Source organism: Manis pentadactyla, chromosome 5 (assembly GCF_030020395.1).
Source record: "Manis pentadactyla isolate mManPen7 chromosome 5, mManPen7.hap1, whole genome shotgun sequence".
NCBI lineage: Eukaryota > Metazoa > Chordata > Mammalia > Pholidota > Manidae > Manis > Manis pentadactyla.
In genome coordinates, this window is record NC_080023.1 from 72,353,047 (window position 1) to 72,375,795 (window position 22,749).

The 22,749-nt window shown below is 38.9% G+C and overlaps 1 protein-coding gene across 6 annotated transcripts in view; it reads left to right on the forward strand.

The window, feature by feature from the left end:
• The window catches only part of AFF1 (ALF transcription elongation factor 1), a 215,559-nt gene that overhangs the window by 168,005 nt on the left and 24,805 nt on the right, over positions 1 to 22,749 (forward strand). For all 6 annotated transcript variants that reach the window (XM_036896252.2, XM_036896253.2, XM_057502423.1 and 3 more), the window contains 5 exons: positions 1,042 to 1,078; positions 4,391 to 4,442; positions 16,836 to 16,890; positions 17,014 to 17,051; positions 18,978 to 19,134. In XM_036896252.2, coding sequence (XP_036752147.2) covers positions 1,042 to 1,078; positions 4,391 to 4,442; positions 16,836 to 16,890; positions 17,014 to 17,051; positions 18,978 to 19,134 — 339 coding nt within the window. The remainder of the gene's footprint in view (positions 1 to 1,041; positions 1,079 to 4,390; positions 4,443 to 16,835; positions 16,891 to 17,013; positions 17,052 to 18,977; positions 19,135 to 22,749) is intronic.

A 22,749-nucleotide genomic window follows, 5' to 3' on the forward strand; every position in this document is an offset into this window, starting at 1 on the left:
TGTCCAGTCTGGTATGCATGCCTATTGTTGGTATATTACAGCTATTCCTTCCCATGATCTTGTTTTCAAAAGAGGTTATAGCTACCCATACCAGAATTTGTCATGTTAAGTAGTTTACATATTTTTTAATGATTGTTTTTTTTTAAGTTGTTTTAAGGAAAAAGATGTACTTAAAACAAATCTTGGTTCCACACCAAGGAAAAAATAATTTGTTATTTTAGCACATAAATGACTGACTTTATTGGAAAGTCCTGAACACTTTCATAAGCTACAAAACCCTATACAAATGTAAGATGTTGTTGGAGGGTAAAGTGTTTGAAAGTATTATGAAGCACTTTAGAAGTTGAAATACTTGAAAACTGAACCTCATCTCCAAAGATTTCAACAAGTAATTCTGTTCTCTCAAGAGAACAGAAGCAATGAAACCTACTTTATTCTTACTTTTTTTAACTTTCTTACATTATTTTTTAATTGAAGTATCATTTATATACAATCTTAGGTTGGTGTCAAATATACAACACAGTGGTTCAGCAGTTACCCATATTATTAAATCCTCACCCCCACTAGTGCAGTTACTATCTGTCAACATAGGAAGGTGTTCCAGAATCATTGACTATATTCTCCATGCTAGACTAACATCCCTGTGACCAACTTACATTATGATTGAGAATTTTTGTGCCCCTTTATTCCCTTCACCTACCCCAACCCCTCCCCGATGGTCTCCACCAGTCACTTTTTAGTGTCGGTGCATCTACTCCTATTTCGTTCATTTTATTTCATTTGTTTTTATATTCCACAAATATGTGAACTCATGGTATCTTGTCTTTCTCCACCTGGCTTATTTCACTGAGCATAATACCCTCTAGGTCCATCCATGTTCTTGTGAATGGCAGATTTCTTTTTTATGGTGAATAATATTCTGCCACAAAAACAATTTTATGTAAAAATTAGATTTATCAGTGTTTATCACATTTAGTAGTGATGCAACCTTAGATTTATAAACCTTAATATTTAAATAACTAGAGATTTTTTTCCTTCTAGGATTCTCAGCACATTAGTTCTGCAACTCAAAACCAAAGTAAGTAAATAGGTGGAATTGATGATTGCATTAGAGAACAAAGAATGGTTTTTACTGTTTGAATATAAAAAATATAATGAAAAATGCACACAGCAGAGATAAGGGCTTCTGTGTTGCAAGAATAGGAAGAGAAGGCGTCTGCTGTTGTTTAGGTGGAATTCCAAATTGTTGCAAATAGCTGGTGAAGATATCTTAGTGAAGTTTGTAATAAACATAATGTGGTGTTACCTGACATGTGGTAAATATCTGGAATGTGACTCCTAAAGCATTGTAACCCATAACTGTATATAAGTCTAGGTTGGGGTATTTTATGTGGTTTTTTTCTTTTATAACAAAAATTTTTCCAAGGAATAGCTCACACAGTTGCTTTAGTCCTTCTAGATGTGTTTGCCATATAATTCTTGTTTGGTCCTTTCCATGGATTGTAAATACTTGAAAATTCAAGGGGAAAATTACTAGAACGTTAACTCTAGATCCAGCCTTTATCTCCATCAGTAACCACCTGGTTCAAGAAATGCCTTGTGGCCCAACAGCATGCCAGGCGTTTCAGGCCCTACAAACAGGACCAGTGTGTGTTTGAGGTCTCTTAGCTCGTTACTATATGGTGAGTGCCTGAGTTGGGTGGCCTTAGTTCTCAGGAGATGGGGGACCAGAGTAGGAGGGGGTGTTGCAGGAGAAGGTTGCTCATAGATACTCCATGGAGGTGACTCTTCCTTCAAATCTTCCCACCCACCTCATTCTTTTCCCTCACTTACATTTTTCCTTTAATTATTCTGTTGTTTAAATTGCAAGGATGTGAGGAGAGTAAAAAAGGTGAGAAAAGTAAGAAACAATTTATTTCCTCTAGAACAGGGGTGGGTACACTGGAGCCTGAGAGTCAGGTCTGTCCTGTAGCTAGTTTTTGTAAAGGTTTTATTAGGACACACCTATGCCCATTCATTTTTTATTATGCTACAAGGTAGAGCATGCAAAGTCTAGAATATTTACTGTCTGACTTTTACAGAAAATGTTTTCTCCTCTACTCTGGAGATACTGAAAAGATGTTGCCAAGAACTCATAACTAACTAATTTCCCCCAAATGTAGAGAAATAAATTTGACCGTCTTCCTGCGGTGTTGTATAGGTAGGAAGGTTAACTTTAATAGAAATTGATGGCTTCTTGGGGAGATTGGGAAATCTTGCTTGTCAGCCTCTCAGCAGTCCAAAAAGAAATAACCAGTGGAGTGGCACAAGGCAGCTGGTGGCTCACCAGCTTAACTGTGCATGGGGCTGCTGTGTGCCCCTTTACTTCTTACATTTTTCCTTTAATTATTTACTTCTAGCTCACCCCCTGCCTCCTGCCCTCCATTTATTAGGGCTGCCAGTCATGCAGGTATATGGCTTCTACTGGCTTACTCACAGTTTACATGATTGCTAACTCTTGGCTTAGAAAGACGTTTTATCCTTCAAATGTTAGATTTCCCTCTAGTAAAATACAGTTGAAGATGAACTGGTCAGCATTTTCTAGGCCAGGGATGGATGACCCTCTCAGCCTGTGGAGGGTGTGGGGTCAGTTCCTCATTGCTCTGACAAGTTTTCAGACACTGGCTTATCTCATAGGTCATGGCTCAGCGGATGCCTATCCTTGGGTCTTCTTTACCTTTCTGAGACTGTTTCATGGGGCCCAGCTAGACCCTAGTTGTGTGTCGGGTGAGGAGGGAATGGAGTTTGTGAATACAGCTTTTAGAAAAGTAGAGTTTGACATATATTTCTCAAAGTATGCCTAGCATGGGAATTCATATCTCTTGAAAAGTTATCTTGCGTTTCGTGAGTCTGTAGAGAATGAAGCATAGGGATTTTACTTGTACACTCCAGTATTTATGCACATAATAATGCAAAAACGTGCTGCCTAAGGATAACAGGAACCTGGTGGAGCTTAGGACCCAGTCAGGGTGACTGTGTGGACATGCCTGTGAGTGGTCAGAGGAGTGATCTTAGCCCATCTAAATTTGTAAACCTGGCTCTAGCTTTCTAACCAGAAGGGGAAGCAGTTTAAAAATGTGTAAGAGCTGCTGCCACCATGAGGATAAAGTGATTAATTGCAAATATTCAGGGGCCTCCACATGACGTGTGTAGATCTCACTCAGCCCTGTCTCAGAGGCACCATACTTCCAGTCCACTTCAAGTTTTGTTTCAGGTGCCTGTTAACTCCTGTCTAGGCAGCACAGCAACCTCCCAGCACCTTTGTTGCCTCCACATTTAGCATTTCCTACTCCCTTCTAGGTTAGGCCAGGGTGTACCACTGGAGTGTTCTTTCTGAGGTATCTCTGAATGGAGCCCCTATTTAGACCTTTGATGGTATCTCACTGCCCAACAAATACAGCTTGAACTTCCCATCCTGGCATTCAGAGCCCTCTAAAATCTGACTTGCATCCTGTCTTTCCATGCTGTCCACCACACATTCTACACCCAGCCTTAACCCTTTCCAAGTCTGTGCCATTCAACTCCTCCCACTTCTGTACCTTTGCTCATGTTCTCTCTTCTGCCTGAAGGCCTTCCCCACCCATCTCTCCCTCTTGCCAGCAGTCATTCTGTCAAAATCTCACCCATCCTTTGTGATACCATCCGTTTGGTTCCTTTTTCTGATTTGTCATCTGTAGTCATTATCAGCAGCGACCATTCTCTATAAATTCCTGAGGCCGTTAATGTATGTGACTGGTTTGTGTGCTTATCTCACACTGCCTAGGCTTGTAGGCATTTGTGCACCTCTTTGATGTCCCTCAGTCAGCTGTAAGTTCACCGGGAATGGGGGTCAAATGCCTAGGACATTTTGGTATCCACTAGGCAGTCTGTAAATAGCTGTTGAATAAATGAATGGGGGCATTGGTGTTGACTAATGGAGGGACAATGTGGGGGTACACAATGGGCCAAGGACGGAAGTTGTACAAAGGGAGTGCTGCAGATGGATCACTGGTAGGTGAGTGAGGGTGCCCTGTCTCAGTGCTCCTACACACGTTGAGGGAATCTCCATCACGTAGGAAAGTTACCAGCAGCATGGTAAGTATTGCTGCAAGCAGGGCTTTTCAGAGGTTCTTGCTGTTAAGGGTTGTTCAGTTCTGAGCATTTCGTCTCTCTAGAGGTATCATAACTGTCCTTTTCTGGTAGTGGGATTGTGCCAAGTGCAGTGTATAGCACTCTGATGGACAGAAGTTAAGTACAAAAAATGTTTAGGTACAGAGGATTAGGTACAAAGAACTAAAAAGGGGGTTTATAACCAACAGTCTGTTAAGTGTGTGTCATTGTGCTGCTCTGATTGTTTTTCCCTCTCCCACAGAACAACATGATGCATCTTCAAAAGCCCACACCAACTCTCAGCAGGGGACTTCGTAAGTAAAATACTTTTGTTTATTAAACGTTCCTAATAGAACATTGTAATTTCCCATCTATTGCTTAGAATTTTTCCCCCTTGCTTCCCAGTAATGCCTTTCATGGGATTCTGCATTGTAAAGGGAAGAAATGACCTCTGTTTAGGGTTTTATTCTCCTGATGAAGGTTCAGGTACCATAAGAAGGCTTACTAAGGGGTTTTCTCAATAGAAAGGCATTTGAGCCACTATTTACATATTAGCTGTGGAAATTAGGTTTCGCTTTATAAATTTTAGCTTAAATAGCTTTAGCATTTGGAAACAAATTTGGGGGTTGTGCATAATTAAGATTTGCTGCACGCTTTTGGCCTAGTTTTAAAGAATGAGTCCTATTGCGCAGCTGTTCTTTATTAAGGCCAAGTAAGTCCAGATAATATTTTAGGTTTTTGGAACAGTTTAAACTACATAATAAAGATTTTAAAAAGCATTTTGACCCAATTTGTCATTTGTTGATGGTACTGAACTAGTATTTCTTTCGTTCTGTACAACTGGAAGTGATTTTGGAAGCCTTTCTTTCCTTCAGCATCTAATCAGTTACATGGAGTTGCTGGTCTCGGGAAGTCAAGGCCAAGCTCCAGCTTTCCTCCAGGCACAGTATTAATCTGTGTATTTTGGCAGGGAGGATTGCTGTGGATTGAATATTTTTTCAACTGTATAGTTGAAGCAGAGAGTTTATTTTGCCTCCTCAGGGTGACTGAATGTGGGGCTGGGTCGCGTCAGTGTTCCTGAGTGCCATCTCCTCCGTGCTTTTTTTTCTTCATTTCTCCATAGCAAAATAAGAAAAAAAGAAGAATATAATGAGATTATTTTGAAAGATAAATTTATTGTAGTTTGAAGGATGGGTTTTTGTGTGTAGTAAAAATCTATTTCATTTGTGGTATTGACAGATGGTGGATTTTTGCTTGTTTTTATCATCATTTGCTAAAAAAAAGTTGCCCTATGTCAGCTATCCTTTTCCATTTTACTCTTTTGGCTTTCTTTCCTTTTTACATCTTTTTTAAAAATTCTGACTTCTTCATGTCTAGAATCACTGACTTACATTACATTTAAAGAAGGAGAAGTTTCGTTAAAACAGTTGATGGCTGGTAGAGAATAAGCAGCTCTCCATCCAGGGACCACAACTGTAGTGATTGTATGGAAACTATGTAACTTCCGCAAGGTTTTACACCTTGTGCTTTTGTAGTGGCTGATACAGTAAAGCACTTGGAGCATGAAAAACCACAGCCATTGTTTTTGGGGGCAGCAAGGAAGAGGGGATTGAAGAGCTTGCATCCCATTTGGCAGTGAAAATAGAGGGGGCAGGTCTCCAGGGAGCAGCGTGTGGAGGCGGCACCAAGGAAAGGAAGCGGCTGTGTGTCTGGGCCTGCGGATAGAGGAGGGGAGGGTACACGGGTCTCTGAGCCTGAGCAGCAGCTTCAGACTGAGCAGGTGGAAGTTACACTCTCCTACTCCAGTTTCCATCACCTGTGAGCTTTGGGTAGTTGGTAGGGACTTGACCATTTTCTATGATGGTTTTGCTACTCAGAGAAATATTTGGGTAGGTCTCCTGCTTAGTGAGTTAGACCGCTGAAATCAGAGGTGCCTGCAAATTTATAACCGGTATACTTCTGTCTTGTGATATATGTAGCGTTTTCTTTATAAAAACTATTTACCATATATAAAACTACCTAGAAAACAGTACTTGTTAAGATCCTAATGACTTATTTGGAGAGGGATGAAAGCAGGGCCTCATGGAGATAAAGAAAGGGAAGAGCAGTGCAGGAGAGAAGGCGGCACAGGGGCTGGGTGGATGGTGAGGGTTGTGTGGTTGTGGAGATCGGGGGTGGGGTGCCAGCACAAGCCTGCAGGGAAAAGCAGTCGCTTTCATGGGGATGAGATGAACGCAGTGTCCCAATTAATTTGTAAAGTGCAGTTGTTTCATATTTAGTATGGCCGATCATCCAGTGCTCGCAGGCTAACTTGATCTGTTATCAGCAGTGAGGTTCTTTGACCTACAGTTGAACTGTTTGACGGACACACACAGTGCCAGGGAGATAATCTAATGCACTTCGAATGTCAGGAAAAAAATGTTAATTACAGGGTCATTTGTACTTTGGCTTTAAGAATCAATCTAGGTCTTAATGCTTTTTCTTGCAGACTTAACTAGTACTTGGGAGTCCTTAGAAAAATGGGGTGGTACGTATGAAAGGAGAAAGGGTGTCTTACTCAGAAAATGAATTTGTGAAGAGTCTGTATTACCTCTTCCATCCATCCAGACTTGGGGCAGGGGTGTGTGTTAGTGGTAGAAGGATGTAGGTCTGAAAGAAGCATGTGCTGAGTCCTTTACTTTGAATCTTGTAGTTGAAGCTCTAGTTAGTTCTCTGATGATGGAGTCCCCTGCCAGGCCCTGCAGAGAGGTGATTAGCTAGGATGTTAGTGGTGTTTGCCCCTAAATTTAGGGGAGGGGATGTTGGCTTAAGGGCTCCTGGCTTTGGAGTCCTCCTCTTTTCCAATCTGTTGAGTTCCCAGGGCAAAGTGCAAAGTGTTGCCTTTTTTCAGTATGTGGATTATGTCTCATGCCAGTGAGGACAGTCCCCATTCTGAGCAGGCAGGGACAGCTTACTGTTGTCCATGCTGCTCTCAGCCTCTCAAGCGGGAGTCTGTGCTCATGTTTCAGAAACTAAAGCAGTTGATGATATTATTGTATCACTCCTTCTCCTTTCCCATCTACTACCCTGAAACTGCCAAATCCTTACTTGAAGTTGCTCTCTTTTATTTTTCTTATTTTGCCTCAGAAATCATCAATACTTACTTAGATCAAGAGACAGAAATTAGCCATTATAGCAATTTGAAATTTTTATTAACTTACATGGAAGTTTCTTTTGAAATGAGGAAAATACCGAGATGTGAAGACTGGGATTAAGATTGTCCTGGAAGTTTGATAGTAAGAATGGTGCAAAGTTAAAAGCTGGGAAGAGTCTGGTACCTTTTCTAATGAGCCTGAGTTTTCAGCTTTTACATTATAGTTTTTTAAATATGTTGATAAAGAATTAAGACCCATTCTGTTAGTTTATTGTAATATATAATCACCACATCAGGACAAGTGTCAGCTGAAATGTCCTATAATTAAGTCTGAAGAAGTGGCTTACTTGTACTAGTTTATTTAAATCATATTTAGCCTAGATTAAAAATTTTTTTTCCTTTCCAAGATACTTCTTTTTGTCTTATTTCTTAATGTTAACTTATATTACATGAAAGTGTTTTACCTGGATGCTTTACTTCAATAGCAGCTCTAACTGGAAAGTGTTACTTGCTGATAGATAATATGGAAAATCCCCTAATGTACACAGCTTATAAATGACTTGTCAGTGGAACCATACCCCCGGTTCCTCAATCACAGCTCTTCAGCTCTCATGAAAACAAGGACAGATATTCGTGCTGGTCGGTCAGCTGTACACTGGCAGGTCTGCAACTGCCCCTTCAGCATCACAGTGTAAATGGAGACTTGTTCTTAATGATAATTCTCAGGGCTCAGTACCAGGCATTGCTGGAAAAAGATACACTTCATTTTTCACTCTCAATTTATCTGATCAAATGATTGAGAATCTAGAATTATTAGTGTTTGTAATTCTTTTAGTAACTTTAGAGACATTAGGAGGTGCTTTGTTTTCAGGATAAAACACTGAGATGTAAAATGAAAGAAAATAAGGAATGTAGCTTTTTCCCCCCTCCTTAGGTGAGTTAATGTTAGCCAAGCTATGGAGAAAATGAGCTTGTAAGATTGAGTATTGAAGAATTTCTGTTATTCAGTGAAAGCAAACAAAAGGAACACACTGTGCAGTGTTAAAAAAAAAGAAATCTATGTCACAATTATAGTCAGTAGTACACTAAACCAATACTTAGAAAATAGTGAAACTCTCAAATGTTGAATCACCTCTTTCCCTCATCTGCCCATGCCGTAACTACATTATGGTAGAATTATAGTCTCTTGGAATAGTCAGTCAAGCTCTCAGACCCTCCAGCCTTAGCATTTTTTAGCGGCTCTTGCTGGACAATATTTGACTTAACATCGTGCACAAGTTTGTGCTAGAAACTTGAATAATGTTGAAAGGATTTTCTGATGAGGCTGTGAAATGAAGCATGTTTTAAATAAATATCAAAATACTGCTAAGATGGTTGAGAATTGTCCTCATCAAAGTAATCATCTTGGAAGCTCTACTTCATCAAATGATGTACCCATGGCTTTGAATTCCTTTGGGAGCTTGCCTTCAGGGTAATACATACTATCCATACTTAGTCTTAGGCCAAAGGTCAAATAAAATGGTCTAAGAAGAATAAATTTATCAAGTGCCTGTTGTATAGTAGTAAATGTTAAGTAAATTCGTTTATGTTCTACAAAAGAAAAATCATACTCAGCATTCTTTAACGTGCTCTTGACCCCAATTACATAAATATTAATCTCTGAGCTTGACTCCAGGTGACTTGGAGATACCATTTCTGAAAATCGCCTCTATTCATCCATTTGATGTAAAATTACTGAACACATGCTGTATTCCTGGTGCTGCTTTTAAATACTTAGGGGAACAGTGGCCAATAAGACAATTCATTTACCTCATCTTGTAACTAAATGTGGTGGCATGAAATAGGAACTAGGTGATGTGATAGTGACAGGCTTGGGGAAGGAGTTTTTTTGCTTGGTGGTGGTACTTCTGGGAGAGGGAGGTCAAGAAAGGTCTCAGAAGAGGTGACATTTGATCTGGACCTTAAATGATGAGAGAGGCAGAGAATAAAGTCACCTTTAAAAGGGGCTTGATAGATTATGCTGAAGGCTTTGAAGGCCTTTGAAAACATCTTGGAGTAATTCTTATTGGAAGTGACAGCTTTCAAGTAGCTGATCTGCATATGTAAAACACAGTTTTAAGGGAATCCTTAAGGCACTATTTAAGTCTCACTTTTATTCATAACTGCTCATTTTTAGCAAGTGACCCTTGAATAGTTTGAGCATGGATTGGAAGATCAAATAAAGTGTTTTAATTCACTAAGAATCTGTTAGATCTAAAGGCAGTTTGGGAGCCCACTCTGAGATGCTGGGTAGTGAACCAACAAGGTGTGGTCAGCTCCGTAAGAACTCACATTGTTTCTGCCTCCCACCCTGCAAAGCCCCCTCACCAGGCCCTCCATAACCTCCCTTCCTCCCTCCTCCCAACCAGCCTCCCTCCTCCCATATGCAAGTACAGTTCTGTCTGGCCTCCAGCTGCTCTCTGTACTCTGATGACTCCACTCTCTGTCCCTTGAGCTCCCTCCTCCCTTCAGGTCTTCCCCCGGACGTCATCCCCTGGTCAGTGCCCTCTTACCTAACTACCTTCTGTAGAAGAGCAACCACACCGCATCCTTTCTCTTTTATGCTTTTACTCCCCTTCATAGTGAGAAAGTGTGTATTTTAGTTGTTTATCTCCCTCCTCCAGACTCTTTAAGTGCCATAAGAGCAGGGATTTCTGTTTACTTAGAGTTGTATCCACAGAGTCTAAAGCAGAGCCTGGCATATAGTAAGTACTCAATAAATGCAGGAGGAAAAAATATTACACATAAACTTGATTGAATACCTTTAAGCAGTATTTGATGGACATTAGCTTTTTTTTTTTGAGAGGGCATCTCTCATTTATTGATCAAATGGTTGTTAACAACAATAAAATTCTGTATAGGGGACTCAATGCACAATCATTAATCAACCCCAAGCCTAACTCTCAACAGTCTCCAATCTTCTGAAGCATAACAAACAAGTTCTTACATGGTGAACAGTGCAAGGGCAGTCATATCATGGAAACTTTCGGTTTTGATCACGCATCATGAACTATAAACAATCAAGTCAGATATGATTATTCATTTGATTTTTATACTTGATTTATATGTGAATCCCACATTTCTCCCTAATTTTTTTAAATAAGATGCTGAAGTGGTAGGTAGATGCAAGATAAAGATAGAAAGCATAATTCAGTGCTGTAAGAGGGCAAGTGTAGATGATCAGGTCTGTGCCTATAGACTAAGTATTAATCCAAGCTAGACAAGGGCAACAAAACATCCACGGATGCAGAAGATTTCTCTCAAAACGGGAGGTGAGGTTCTAAGCCTCACCTCTGTTGATCCCCAATTTCTCACCTGATGGCCCCCCTGCGACTGTGCCTGTCGTAGGTTGTTCCTCCCTTGAGGCTAATCAGCCGTCTTCCCGGAGCCATACAGGGAAATGTAAAGTTGGTAAGTGAGAGAGAAACAACATTGTTTGAAAAGGTTAGCTTTTTACTTCTTTGCAGATTTATGCCCTGTGGCTTCTATGCCCAGCATTTGTCTTGAGGTATCTTTACCACTTGGAAGAATTATGATACTCGGTAATTTTCAATATGAGGCACGAATTCTACTAAAGGGCTGTAATTAGGAAGGAAGACGGAAAGCTATAGAAGTAGCAGACGGAAGAAAACATGGGAAGATTGATTATTTCTTTGACATAACTTCTTGTACAGTAACATAAGCATGTATAGGTTTTAACAAACTACTAATTAAATTGTGTACACACATTAACAGAATAGGAATACAGATATATAACAAAAGCAGACCTACAATTACCGGCCATATCCAGTGAAACCAAGAAAACCAGTTAGGTACCCTAGGCATTTGTGAAACTTACCAATAATATGATGGATATTGTCTAACTGAATTTGAATAGTTTGAGAAAAATCATACAAATTAAAACAACACATTCCTGGGAACTGTTCACATCCCATATGTTCTTTTAACAGTAGATAGTCTATAGTAGCACGATTTTGGAGCACTGCAACTTGCACTTCTCCTAATTCTTGGTTGAGTTCCGACAATACAGAACCAGTCAAATTTGTTGTTTTACTGTATGCACAGGCCAGCTTAGATATCTCCTTCTGCATTCCAATGGCAAGTCCAGGAACCGGCAGGATGAATGCAGCTAAAACTGCAACAGCGCCAGGATCTTTGTTCAAGTCTTTTGATGATCATCTTCTGGAATAACTCTTCCAGAGGATGTTGATGTTGGAAGTTCTTCTTTGTATCGTATCTTAATTCATTTTCTGGGTAGCCAAATTAGGCTTTGATCCTCTGTATAAACACAAACAAACCCTTTGGCCACACTTTGATATGACCGTGAAGAACCTACTGGAGACCACCACACAGGAACTGCTTTTTTTTAAGAGAAAGAAATATCAGAAAAAAGTACTTCCATAGCTGATAATCCGACACCCTTTAAAAGATCAAAATTAAGGATATGTAAAGCATGCATTAATCATTGACTTGCAGTTAATTTTATCCTTTCAGGGAGTAATCCCCCCCTTTTTTTTGTTATCATTAATCTACAATTACATGAAGAACATTATGTTTACTAGGCTCTCCCCTTCACCAAGTCCCCCCCACAAACCCCATTACAGTCACTGTCCATCAGCATAGCAAGATGTTGTAGAATCACTACTTGTCTTCTCTGTGTTGCACAGCCCTCCCCTTTCCCCCACCCCCCACATTATACATGCTAATCATAATACCCCCTTTCTTCTTCCCCGCCCTTATCCCTCCCTACCCTCCCATTCTCCCCAGTCTCTTTCCCTTTGGTAACTGTTAGTCGACTCTTGGGTTCTGTGACTCTGCTGCTGTTTTGTTCCTTCAGTTTTCCCTTTGTTCTTATACTCCACAGATGAGTGAAATCATTTGGTATTTGTCTTTCTCCGCTTGGCTTATTTCACTGAGCAAAATACACTCTGGCTCCGTCCATGTTGTTGCAAATGGTAGGATTTGTTTTCTTCTTATGGCTGAATAATATTCCATTGTGTATATGTACCACATCTTCTTTATCCATTCATCTACTGATGGACACTTAGGTTGCTTCCAAGGGCATTAGCTTTTCAGCAATGATTTTTCTAGATTTTGTTTCTTGTTCAGTATGTCCCTTTTAAACTAGTATTTGTCATACTTACTGTTTTAATCATGTTTATATTCAAATTTTCCCTCACTGATACTCTGGTGATTTTTCTCATTTCCTTATTTGACCTCAGATAATCTTCATTTCATCCGTGGAGTTGGAAGAATCCTTTATACCTGCGGCAGCAGTTATCCCCTTGTCAAAACCATAAACTTGATTACTATAAAAAATCATGTACTGAGTGTCTTTCCCCTCTATTTTGTTAGTCCATAGTCTCCTGTACAGAACGTCACCACCAATTTGAATTCTGCTAACTGCTATCACCATTTGGAGAGTTCCCCTTACAGGTTGTGTCACAACTGCTTAAGATCTGCTTTTTCATTTTTTAATTTATTGTATATGGGGACCTCTTTATAGTTTGTAGCCTTCCATCATCTCCTTCAAAGGATTTGTAGTCCTTATTTCTGCCCTTTATCAAAAAAGAAATCAGAGCCTGATTGAATTTAAAGTTGAGGGGAATTTTGCATCTGCTGTGGATCCTTACCTGTTTTCCTATACTTTGTTACCCATTCTGTCCCCAGATCAGTTTTAAGTTGTGAGATTGTTCAAATTCTTACACATTTTATGTGCTTATTAGCGTTTTCTGAAAAGGATTGCTTTATTTACCATTTTGAGCATACCTAAAACCAGGGCTGAGAGAGATTAACTGCATATAACTACTGTGAGCTTGCCTTCACTTGTTCTTTCACAAATTGGATGTGTGGCCTGATCACAGGAAATGTTAAATCAAGAAATCTGAAGTTTATTTAAATGGTTTTTTGGTTTGAATTGAGATGTTATGGAATATTGGCAATGAAGTCTTTGGCAAGCCCAGTACTAAGGAATGGAAAAGGAATAAAGGCTTGTTTTATGTGTCTTCACACAGTAGCAGTTGGACTTGGAGCCACTGAAACATGCCTGCTGGAACCTGTATGTGGCTCTTTAAGCTTTGCAGAACAGCTGCATGAAGAAGGCATTTATACAAAGGGGTTTGAGGCTTGTTTGTAACCTTTTAAGTAAAAAGTTTACCTAACCAATAATGTAAAATGTGGTTAAACCTACATGGTAGTTCAAAGAGTTGCTTTACCTGCACATTGGCAGCTTTTGAACAGGGCCAGAGTAGTCCATATGGTTTCATAGCTTTGAAATAACTGCTTTGTCTTGGAGTTTGTAAGTGAAATCAGTTATTTGACCAATTTAAAATATATGCAAGGTTTAAAGTTCATTTATTTTCGTAAGGGCAAATAGTATATTCACTCTATTCTAATATGATAATTTTTTCTTTTAAATCACAGTCTGTCTCTCAGTGGGTTCTGGAGCTTAGGTCTCATGCCATCAGCTAGGTTTTCCAGGCGTTGTGTCCTCTGTTTGCCAGAGTAAGGGGGTTAGATGGGCTGGTTTTGCATACAGCTCCAGCGTGTTCCAGTGTCATGACCTTAGGCCTGTTAGGTGGACATTCAGTTCCTGTTGGCTCATCCACAAAATGAAAGGGTATATGTAGTGAGACAGCCCACAGTGCTGTGAGCGAGGGCAGTGCCTGTGTAGTTCTGGTCGCATAGTGGGCACAGCGGTTTGGCCGGTACGTACTAATAAGGGGTGCTTTTAATTCACACAGCTTTTTAGGGTACCTGCTGTGTTCTAGATACACAGGATATGAAGGTGAAAATGACTTGATCCTGCCCCAGAAAAGCTCACAGTTGAGTACATCCCTTGGGGCTGATGTTCTCTTGACCTAGATTTTATTGGTATGAATGAGACTGGGTCTGAGAAATTTGGTGCTCTTGTAGTGGGTGTAGAAATGCTCACCCAGATGTGCTGGCATTAATTTTGGCCCTCTTCACATTCACGGGCTAGTTCTTCCCTCGTAATATGTGAAGTACAGGATGGTACATGAGTGTACGTGCCCTCAGTGGGACTATTTGTGGGACAAGTAGGGAAATCGAGCAGCTGAGTCCTGTAACATTTTTTCCTTATCTCTAAAAATACAACCTTTACCTGTCATCAGGTTGCATTTTCCCCAAATATAGAGATTCTTTTTTTCTTTTTTAATCAAAATGGCATTTGTGATTTTCTATGTCAGCAAAACTTACTGTTTTTAAGTAAACTTTTTTCTTCTTAGAACTGCATTAAATGTTTGTTATAACAAAATTTCAGTAAATGTCTTTCTTCCTCCATAGCATGGTGGCTGATGTCAAGCTATCCATCTGGTGATTTAATAAATTGTGGCTTCTAGAAGATTTTCTGTGGTTACTGTTGACTGGGTTGACAGACATGATACACTATGCTGATTTTCATGTCAAATAAATTATACCTATGAATTTTAATGAAATAAAATACCATGTGTGAATCTCTAGTACATCCTGCATATGTGATAGATTTTGTTTGACCCTGTTGGTTTACCGTTGCTTTTGACTGTTTGTTTGGGGGTCTCTTTAGCAGTCTTCCTTCAGAGGTCACTGTCCCTCTGCTCTTCAGGTCCAGAATAAGTTTCATACTTGCTGGCTTATTTTGTTATTGTCTATCTAGTGCTACAAAGGGGACATTTTCAGAATATGGACATGTGTTATGGTCCCTTTTATACCTTTAGAGCAAGTAGAGCTGAAAGAACATACACGTCCTGACCTACTGAACATATTTTGTATACTTTCTGACTTACATTAGGAGAATATATTCATGGAAGCTTGGAATTGAGTAGCTAGGCAAACAGTTTTCAAGGTATTTAGTCCCTGCTTCAGCAGGAAGTGTGGTTGGATTACATGTTTTATACCAAACAAACCCAATGGCTAAGAAACAAAGAAGTCCATTTACTGTGGTTTTGTTGATGGTGATTAATAGAATACACTTTGTTAGATTGTATTATACCTTACGTTTATTCTGAAGATGTATCTTGTATCTTTTGCTTATGTATACCCCAGCCAAGCCACCATTTAGCTGTAAACCTGCTGGGTGGTGTTTTCTTATACATCATTATGATTGCTACTGCCAAGTCCTACATCTGAAGGCTGTGTTTTCTAACCTTTGTAAAATATGAATTTGGCTTCTATTAGATAAATACTGAGGAAGATCTCCATTCCTCAGTAGCTAATAATTTTCATATTTTGTAGAAACTTATCACAAGATTTTTTTTTTTTTTAAGTACATTTGTTGGTGAAAATAGTTCCTGGGCAGAATCACAACATCACATGTCAGCAGTCATTATGAAGGAGCCAAGTTTTATCACTTATTTTCATTAGGTAATACAATGATTTTACCAAGGATTCCCAAAATAATCATGCCTCCTTGCTTCAGGGGCAGGTAATAGGTCTGTAGTAAAATTTGTTGTTCACACTATTGAAGAGGTATTTTTAGAAATACTGAAGGATTATAACCTATAATATAATTTGCTTTTTGGAACATTGCTAAAACACAAGCAGGAAAAAAAAATTTGCCCCCACTTTTGCTTATAACATTTCCTCAAATAGTCATGCTCATAAATTTTTGGGAGAAGCAGGGGGACTGCAATTACTGATTAATTCTTTTGACATTTGGGTATGTCCGTAGAAGGAGGTGAAGAGGAAGAGATTGGAAAAGGGCTAATATTTGAGTAAACATGTATAGATTGGAAAACATTTGTTTTTAGTTTTCCAGTTGATCATAAGTCAGAATGCCTGGAGGTAAGTATGAACATAACATAACTTTAGGGGAACTTTAGGGAAGTGAACAGAGTTTTTATTTTCACTAGTGTGATAGCAGTAAGGTAAAACCTATTTTTTAGACAACAATATTACTTGTATTTCTACTCTTTCCACTGATTAGTTCCAGCAGATGAGTTTTTTTTTGCATGTGAAAAAATAAAGTTGAATATTAATAATGTCCTTTGAACAAAAAATAAGATAACTACACTATTTGGTGACAGTTGGCTTGCTAGCTTTGCATCTTAACTCTACATTTTTGAAAATTCACGTACAGCACTTTTAAAGTGCTTGGAACTGTTCTAAGCACTTCGTAAGTATCCGATTTAACTCATGGTTAATCCTTTACTCCATTTGTGAGACATTATAAAAGAAAATAATTAGAGTATATTGTGTATTTTCTCTTTCTGTCTTTTTGTTTTGTTTGTATGGACCAGGGAACTTCAGTCTCAGGATTGGCAACAAATTCCAGTCTCATATTCTGGTTTTCATGCTCAGAACATATGAAAGAATCAGTTTTGAGATGGCAGGGAGCTTGGTCTAAACTAGTTTCTGTGTTAAAATTGTCAAATTTACATTTCCAGGAAAATAAAGCATTTGATGCATAAATAAAACTTGTAACTACCCCATTCCTCTTTTTTTATCATTAAGCACATTATTTTCTATTTATGTGCTAAGATTAAGTTATTAGGATTTATTTTAAATTGTACAGTGTCTCTGTCCCTGCCCATTCCAGCATGCTCGAAGATGACCTCCAGCTCAGTGACAGTGAGGACAGTGATGGTGAACAGGTAAGTTCTGTCCACCCCATAATCCCAGGAATCCTTTCAAAATCCATCCAGCATTTCTGAGCTGTATCCTAACGTGTTCTCTGTTCTTTCCTGGTCCTCCTTCCCCTTACTGTGAATGCCTAGGCCCCGGAGAAGCCGCCATCCACATCTGCACCTCCAAGGTACCATGCGCAGTTTTCTCCCCATCTATTATACAAAACACTTGCCTTTGTCTATCAAATGGGGAAAATATGCCTTATTTAGTACTTTCATAGCTTCTGCATGGGGAGCAACGTGGAGGATTACAGTTAAAAGGGAGTTCCTGTTTAAAATTTCGGAAGCTCCAGCCAGCCATCAAGAGGGGTTAACTCGTAGGAGTGAGAACCACTTCACCCACCTACCCTGTCACTTGGGGTGGTTAACATTTTTGAGAGTTTAAAAATAAGCTTAAATTACTTCCATCAGTGTTATGTAACCAGTGTTTGAAAAGTTATGCTGAAGAGCCCATTGTTTTTATGGCAGTGACAGATGTGCTGCTGTTTTTTCAAAAACTATAAAGCTGAATTTTTTTTTTAGAAAATCATTTTCCATAGTGCCTATTTTCTTAGTCATATGAATTTCCTATTTATTTCAGCTCCTTTTAAAAATGACCTGTGGTACATTTTTGTTAGTGTGATGGAAAATGGCACTGTTTTCACCTTGTAAACAGTTAGAACTACTTTAGAAAATTTGATGCTTTAATTTTTGGATACAGGAACTGTCCAAAGTACCTTTATAATATGTTCCTCTGGTAACTGAATTTTTAATACACCAGTACCTGCCTTCCATGGAAAGTGTTAAATGTTGCCGTAGCTGTCTCTCTCCCTTGAGATGTGGTCATCCATTCCAACAAGCACAGCAGTTAAAACCTTCCTCTCATACAAGTAATGTTACAATTAATGTGGAAGATCATGGAATTACATGAGGTCTTATGGACTCAGCAGTGCTGCTCATTTATTTATATCCCATTTTCTTCAGTAATTTCTGGTGGCTTATGATGACTCATAAAATATGTCAAATAGCCAACCTTAAAAGTGGAGGAAAGAAAAAACACAAGGTAGGGATAAATTAGAGGCAGGAATAGCATTGGAAGTGTATGTCATTCTGATTTTCACTGGCTTAAGCTCTTCAGCTACCAGTGTGAAAAGGATCACAAACTCGATGAGCATTTTATGAAAGGAAATTATGTCCTAGTGTAATGTGTGTGTTTGTTTTAAAATTATCTCAGCTCGTGATTTTATTAGCTAATAATTTAGTTATTCTGTTGGAATATAAAATTTTACTTAAAAACTGATTTGATATTTTAGGTAGATTTGGAGGTTTTCAACATAATAGTTACTGATTTACTGCTTTGGCTAATTCCGTCTAGGGCAAGGTTTTAAGATATGCTTTGAAATTCTTAGTGTGTTCAGTACATTGAGTATGTGTTTTCTAACTGACCTAGAGTTAATGCCCATTCTTAAAACTTACAGTGCTTCAAGAATGGCCAGTTTAAAATAATTGGTTCTTTAATGGTTAACAAATCTACCCAAGAGTAAATGACTGGATTGTCTTTGAGGCCACTTTCTAAAGGAACACCACTTATATTCAGTAGTCTTTGACTACCAATACAGTTAGTTCTCATACAGAGAGTAGAGAAACATTTCAATGTATTGTCTGTTAGAAATGAACTTGTTTGGGTTATATATAGCAGGGGTCAGCAAACTTAAAGGGGCAGAAATAAAAATCTTAGTCTTTATGGGCCATATAGTATGTATTGAAATACCCACCATCTAACTTAAATTTGTATAGCTTAAAATGGTCTTTAGGAGCAAAATTCAGAGGCTGGCTTCTCTTCCATGTAGTTATCTGGTAAGCTATTTTTAAGGGTTTTTCGCTGAGTCTTGAGCCACTATGGCTCTTTTTCTCAACTGGACGACATGGTAATTTAGTGTAATATTAGTCTCAAGGCCCGTTTTTTTCAAGTAGCAGAAAAATGGGCAGAGAGGGACATAAGTTAAAAAGGAAAGGAAAAAAAAAAATCCACCTTCCCTGGTGTCTACAGACTATCTGTTTCGGTTGCTTTGCAGCGCTCCACAGTCGCTTCCAGAAGCAGTGGCCTCAGCACATTCCAGCAGCGCCGAGTCAGAGAGCACCAGTGACTCAGACAGCTCCTCAGACTCGGAGAGTGAGAGCAGCTCAAGTGACAGCGAAGAGAATGAGCCCCCAGAAGTCCCGGCTCCTGAGGTACCGTGGCCCCTCCAGGAGGCAGTCTGACGTGGCAGCAGTGTGTCTGTGGGGCTAGAGTCTCCGGTGGGCCAGCAACCCCCGTGGAGCTGTGGAGGTTGTCCTGTGGGGCAGCTCTTTCCTGTTCCCGTGCTGGGTAGAGCCAGCCCTTTGTTACTTATTTCTAACCAAACATTTGGCAGTATGTTTTGGAAGACAGGTCTTCTGTCTCCCATTTAAAATGATAGGTTCTTCTCTGTTGTTGCTAGGGTTGTTTTGAAGAGCAACCCATTAAGAATGTTTGCACACCATTTTCTTTTCCCTTCTTTTGAAAAAGAAAACTCATTTTTAGTAGGCAGCTGTTTTAATATTAATGAGAACTCTTTGAAATTTCAGGAATGCATGAATTTAGAAAATCAAAAGGAGACAGCCTGATTTAGCAAAGGGCAGGAACGTGAACTAGAAATAAGTCATTAGAGCTTCTATTTTTGAATCACTAAAAACCATGCATTAAATTGATGGTGAGGTGATACTGCCAGAGTAGTGTTTCTCGCTCCCTCTACCCCATGTAAAACAGGAGTACTTGTGTTTGCCTGTCATCCACCCTTGGGAGAGAGTGTAAAGATAAACATTTGAGACTAAAAATTCCAAGCACTAAATTAATCTAGAGGATTTATGCTATTTTCTGGATTGCTGAACACAAGAAATTTAATAACAATAAGGTTGCCAAATATCTTCAAAACTTGGAGTAGCAATGTAAAAAGTATGCTGGGGAAGGGTTCTTAGTGAAAACAGAAGGCATTTTTGGTGAACTAGACCAGCTGGTGTAGAGCAAATAATTCTGCAAGTTTCAGATGGGAATTCTGGGAAATGAGGCTTTTTGGTTGAAGTGTCCAAGTTTTCATCATTTGTCTACTGTTTAGAAAGTGAGGCAGTTCCACCAGAGCATTAACCACTAACTACATCTGGAGATCATGTAGTGAGACCAGGGCATGGGAGGCTGAGAAAATGGAACATTATTTTTTGTTAGATACAAATTTGTCTGGCACTGAGTAAGTGCTCAATAAATACTTTTTGGAGTGAATGAACATGGATCAACATTAAGTGCACTGAAGTTCCTTTCCGATTTTAGAAACTACTGTGTGTTTTCTGGGGCTGTCAGTTTCCTTGTTGATACTAATTCCTGTTGAAATAATTTTTCTATGCCTCAGTGGAAATAATACTGAAAATCCTATACAGACCAATTGTGTGATTGTTCATCATTTGTATTTATAAAAATTTATGTTTCACCAAATTCAGTAAGAAAAATCTGTATGTTTGGTTACTGATACAAGGAACAGAATTCAATTAAATAGCCATGCAGATTTAGCTAAATAATTAAAACTTGAAAAAACTTAATTGGTGTTTGTGTTAATGAGACAGTTATATCTTATTACTCAAGAGGTTACTGGAATAGATTTAGAAACTCTTAGATGAAAAATTTTCCCATCCTACTTTATTTTTTTAAATCACATTGCTAGATAGACTCATATTTGGGCATTGTGTTGATGTGCAAATCTAGACTTGGGTACTTTTTATATGTTATGTACTGAGGTTTAACTTTCCCCAGATTTTCTCTTTATCTAGATTTTATACATTTAATTTCCCCCATAGGACTTAACTACTGTTTTTCCTTTTAAAGTAAATACCTGTGGTATTATTGTAAATCTCCTGTGTTGAGAGTAACATGAATTAGGTAACAGGCCATAGTTACTAGTTTCAACTTTCTCACCCTTTTCTTTATTTTTAGTCTGAGAAATTTGCATCTTATAGCTCCATTTAAAATATGCTTGATAAAGTAGTCCAGTATCTGAAATGTTGTATGCATGCCAGTGGAATTGGTGGTGAAATTGGGGAAAAGCTGCTTTCAGTGTCCGCTTTATTTATAGTGTTAGTCAAAATATAAATATAATCTTTTCAAAATAAATGGGACACATAGCTTTTTTACTACTTAGTTAAGTTCAGGGAAAAAAAAGATTTTGTTCTTGGTTATTCTGGTTAGTCTGGTTGTTTGGTAGTAAACTACCTTGGTCAAATTACCTACTTAAACTCTTGGTACTTTTTTGTAAATTTCTTCATTTAACCCTCTATCAATGCTAGAAGCTTGGGAGTTTTCTTTTCACTTGTAGCAAAGTAGCACCACTATGATTCAAACCCACAGACATTTGATTCTGAAGTTCTTTTTTCCTGCTATACCATGGTATTGCTCTCCTTCCTTCCATTTCTTTTTCTTGTAAGTTTGGTGTTATGTTCCCTTACAACTATAGTGTTTCTCTAAAAAAAAGTAGGCATGTTGTAAATAGCTCAAAACATTTTTTAAAAAAATTCTAGTTCATTCTAAAATAAGAACTTTTGCCAATTTGAGAAGCTGTGATGTAAAGAGACATATGGCCAAACATCTATTAAAACACTTAATGAAAATTTATCATGTGTTTTTCCACTTCCAACATGCAGTGCAGTGTTTGGTGGCACCAGCCCTGGGAAGCAGGGGGTGCAGGGCATGAGGAAAGGCAGAGGAGGAAGTGAGAGTTAAGACCTGGATCCTCTTCAGCACTTACACTCATAAAATCCGTTTAAATTTTATTTTTAATTAATCCCTTAAGTAAAAGTTTTGCCCATCTCCGGACAGTATCTGACTTTAAAGGACTTCAGTCCATTTTACATCTCTATAGTTGGCATACCAGAAGGATTGGCCCTACCCTCTCCCCTTGTCTGGGCACACCAACACAGTTGTACCCTACGTTTGGGCATATGCTTCCCTTCTGGACACATTTAGGGCCACAGTGGAAGAAAATGTATTTTATTTCTGTAACCAGGACATCCCTTTAGGGACTACTAAATGTATCTTACACTGCTGTGTTTTTTGTGGGGCGGGTATAGGGATGGGTGGGTAGTCCAGGGCGGATGTTACTTATATCAGGAATGATTTTCCTTTTCGGTCCACACATAAATACTCTGCTATAGTGCATGTTAGTGATTGGTACAACTGTAAACATGGGCCAAATGAGATGGATACATACTTTTCTGAGAAACGGTTGGAAGGGTGTGGTTACTGAGGTGGTTGGCATGTGATACATCACAATGTCTTGTCCCCAGTTAACCACTGGCATTACCACACCCTCAAGTCTTTGTAGGAAATCATGTTTGACAAGTAGGTGTTGTGTGCTAATCTTTTCTCTTAACAGTGCTGTTATAGTATTGGGTACAGGCTCTGATGACCTGTGGCAAAATGCCTGGCATGTAGGAGCACTTTCCTTCGTTACTCCTTTCCTGCCCTGAATTGCAAATGAAAGCATGGGTATAGAGTTTGATATCCTGAAGGGGATTGTAAAGGAGATAAGGTATTTTATGAGCAAGTGGGGTAGGCAGAGAAAATTCTGTAGCACTCTTTCTGGCCAAAGTATGATCCTACCTAGTTCCTTAAAGTTCCTCTTAGTTCTGTTCTGTTGGAGTCACACTAAGCCCAAACTACCTACCTGATCTTTTTATTACCTTTTCCTGGCCAAAAAACCTTTACATTCTATCTGCATACATTGATGTACTAAGTTTGCATGATTTTATAAAGTTGAATTGGGATATTCCACTTGGAACTATTGT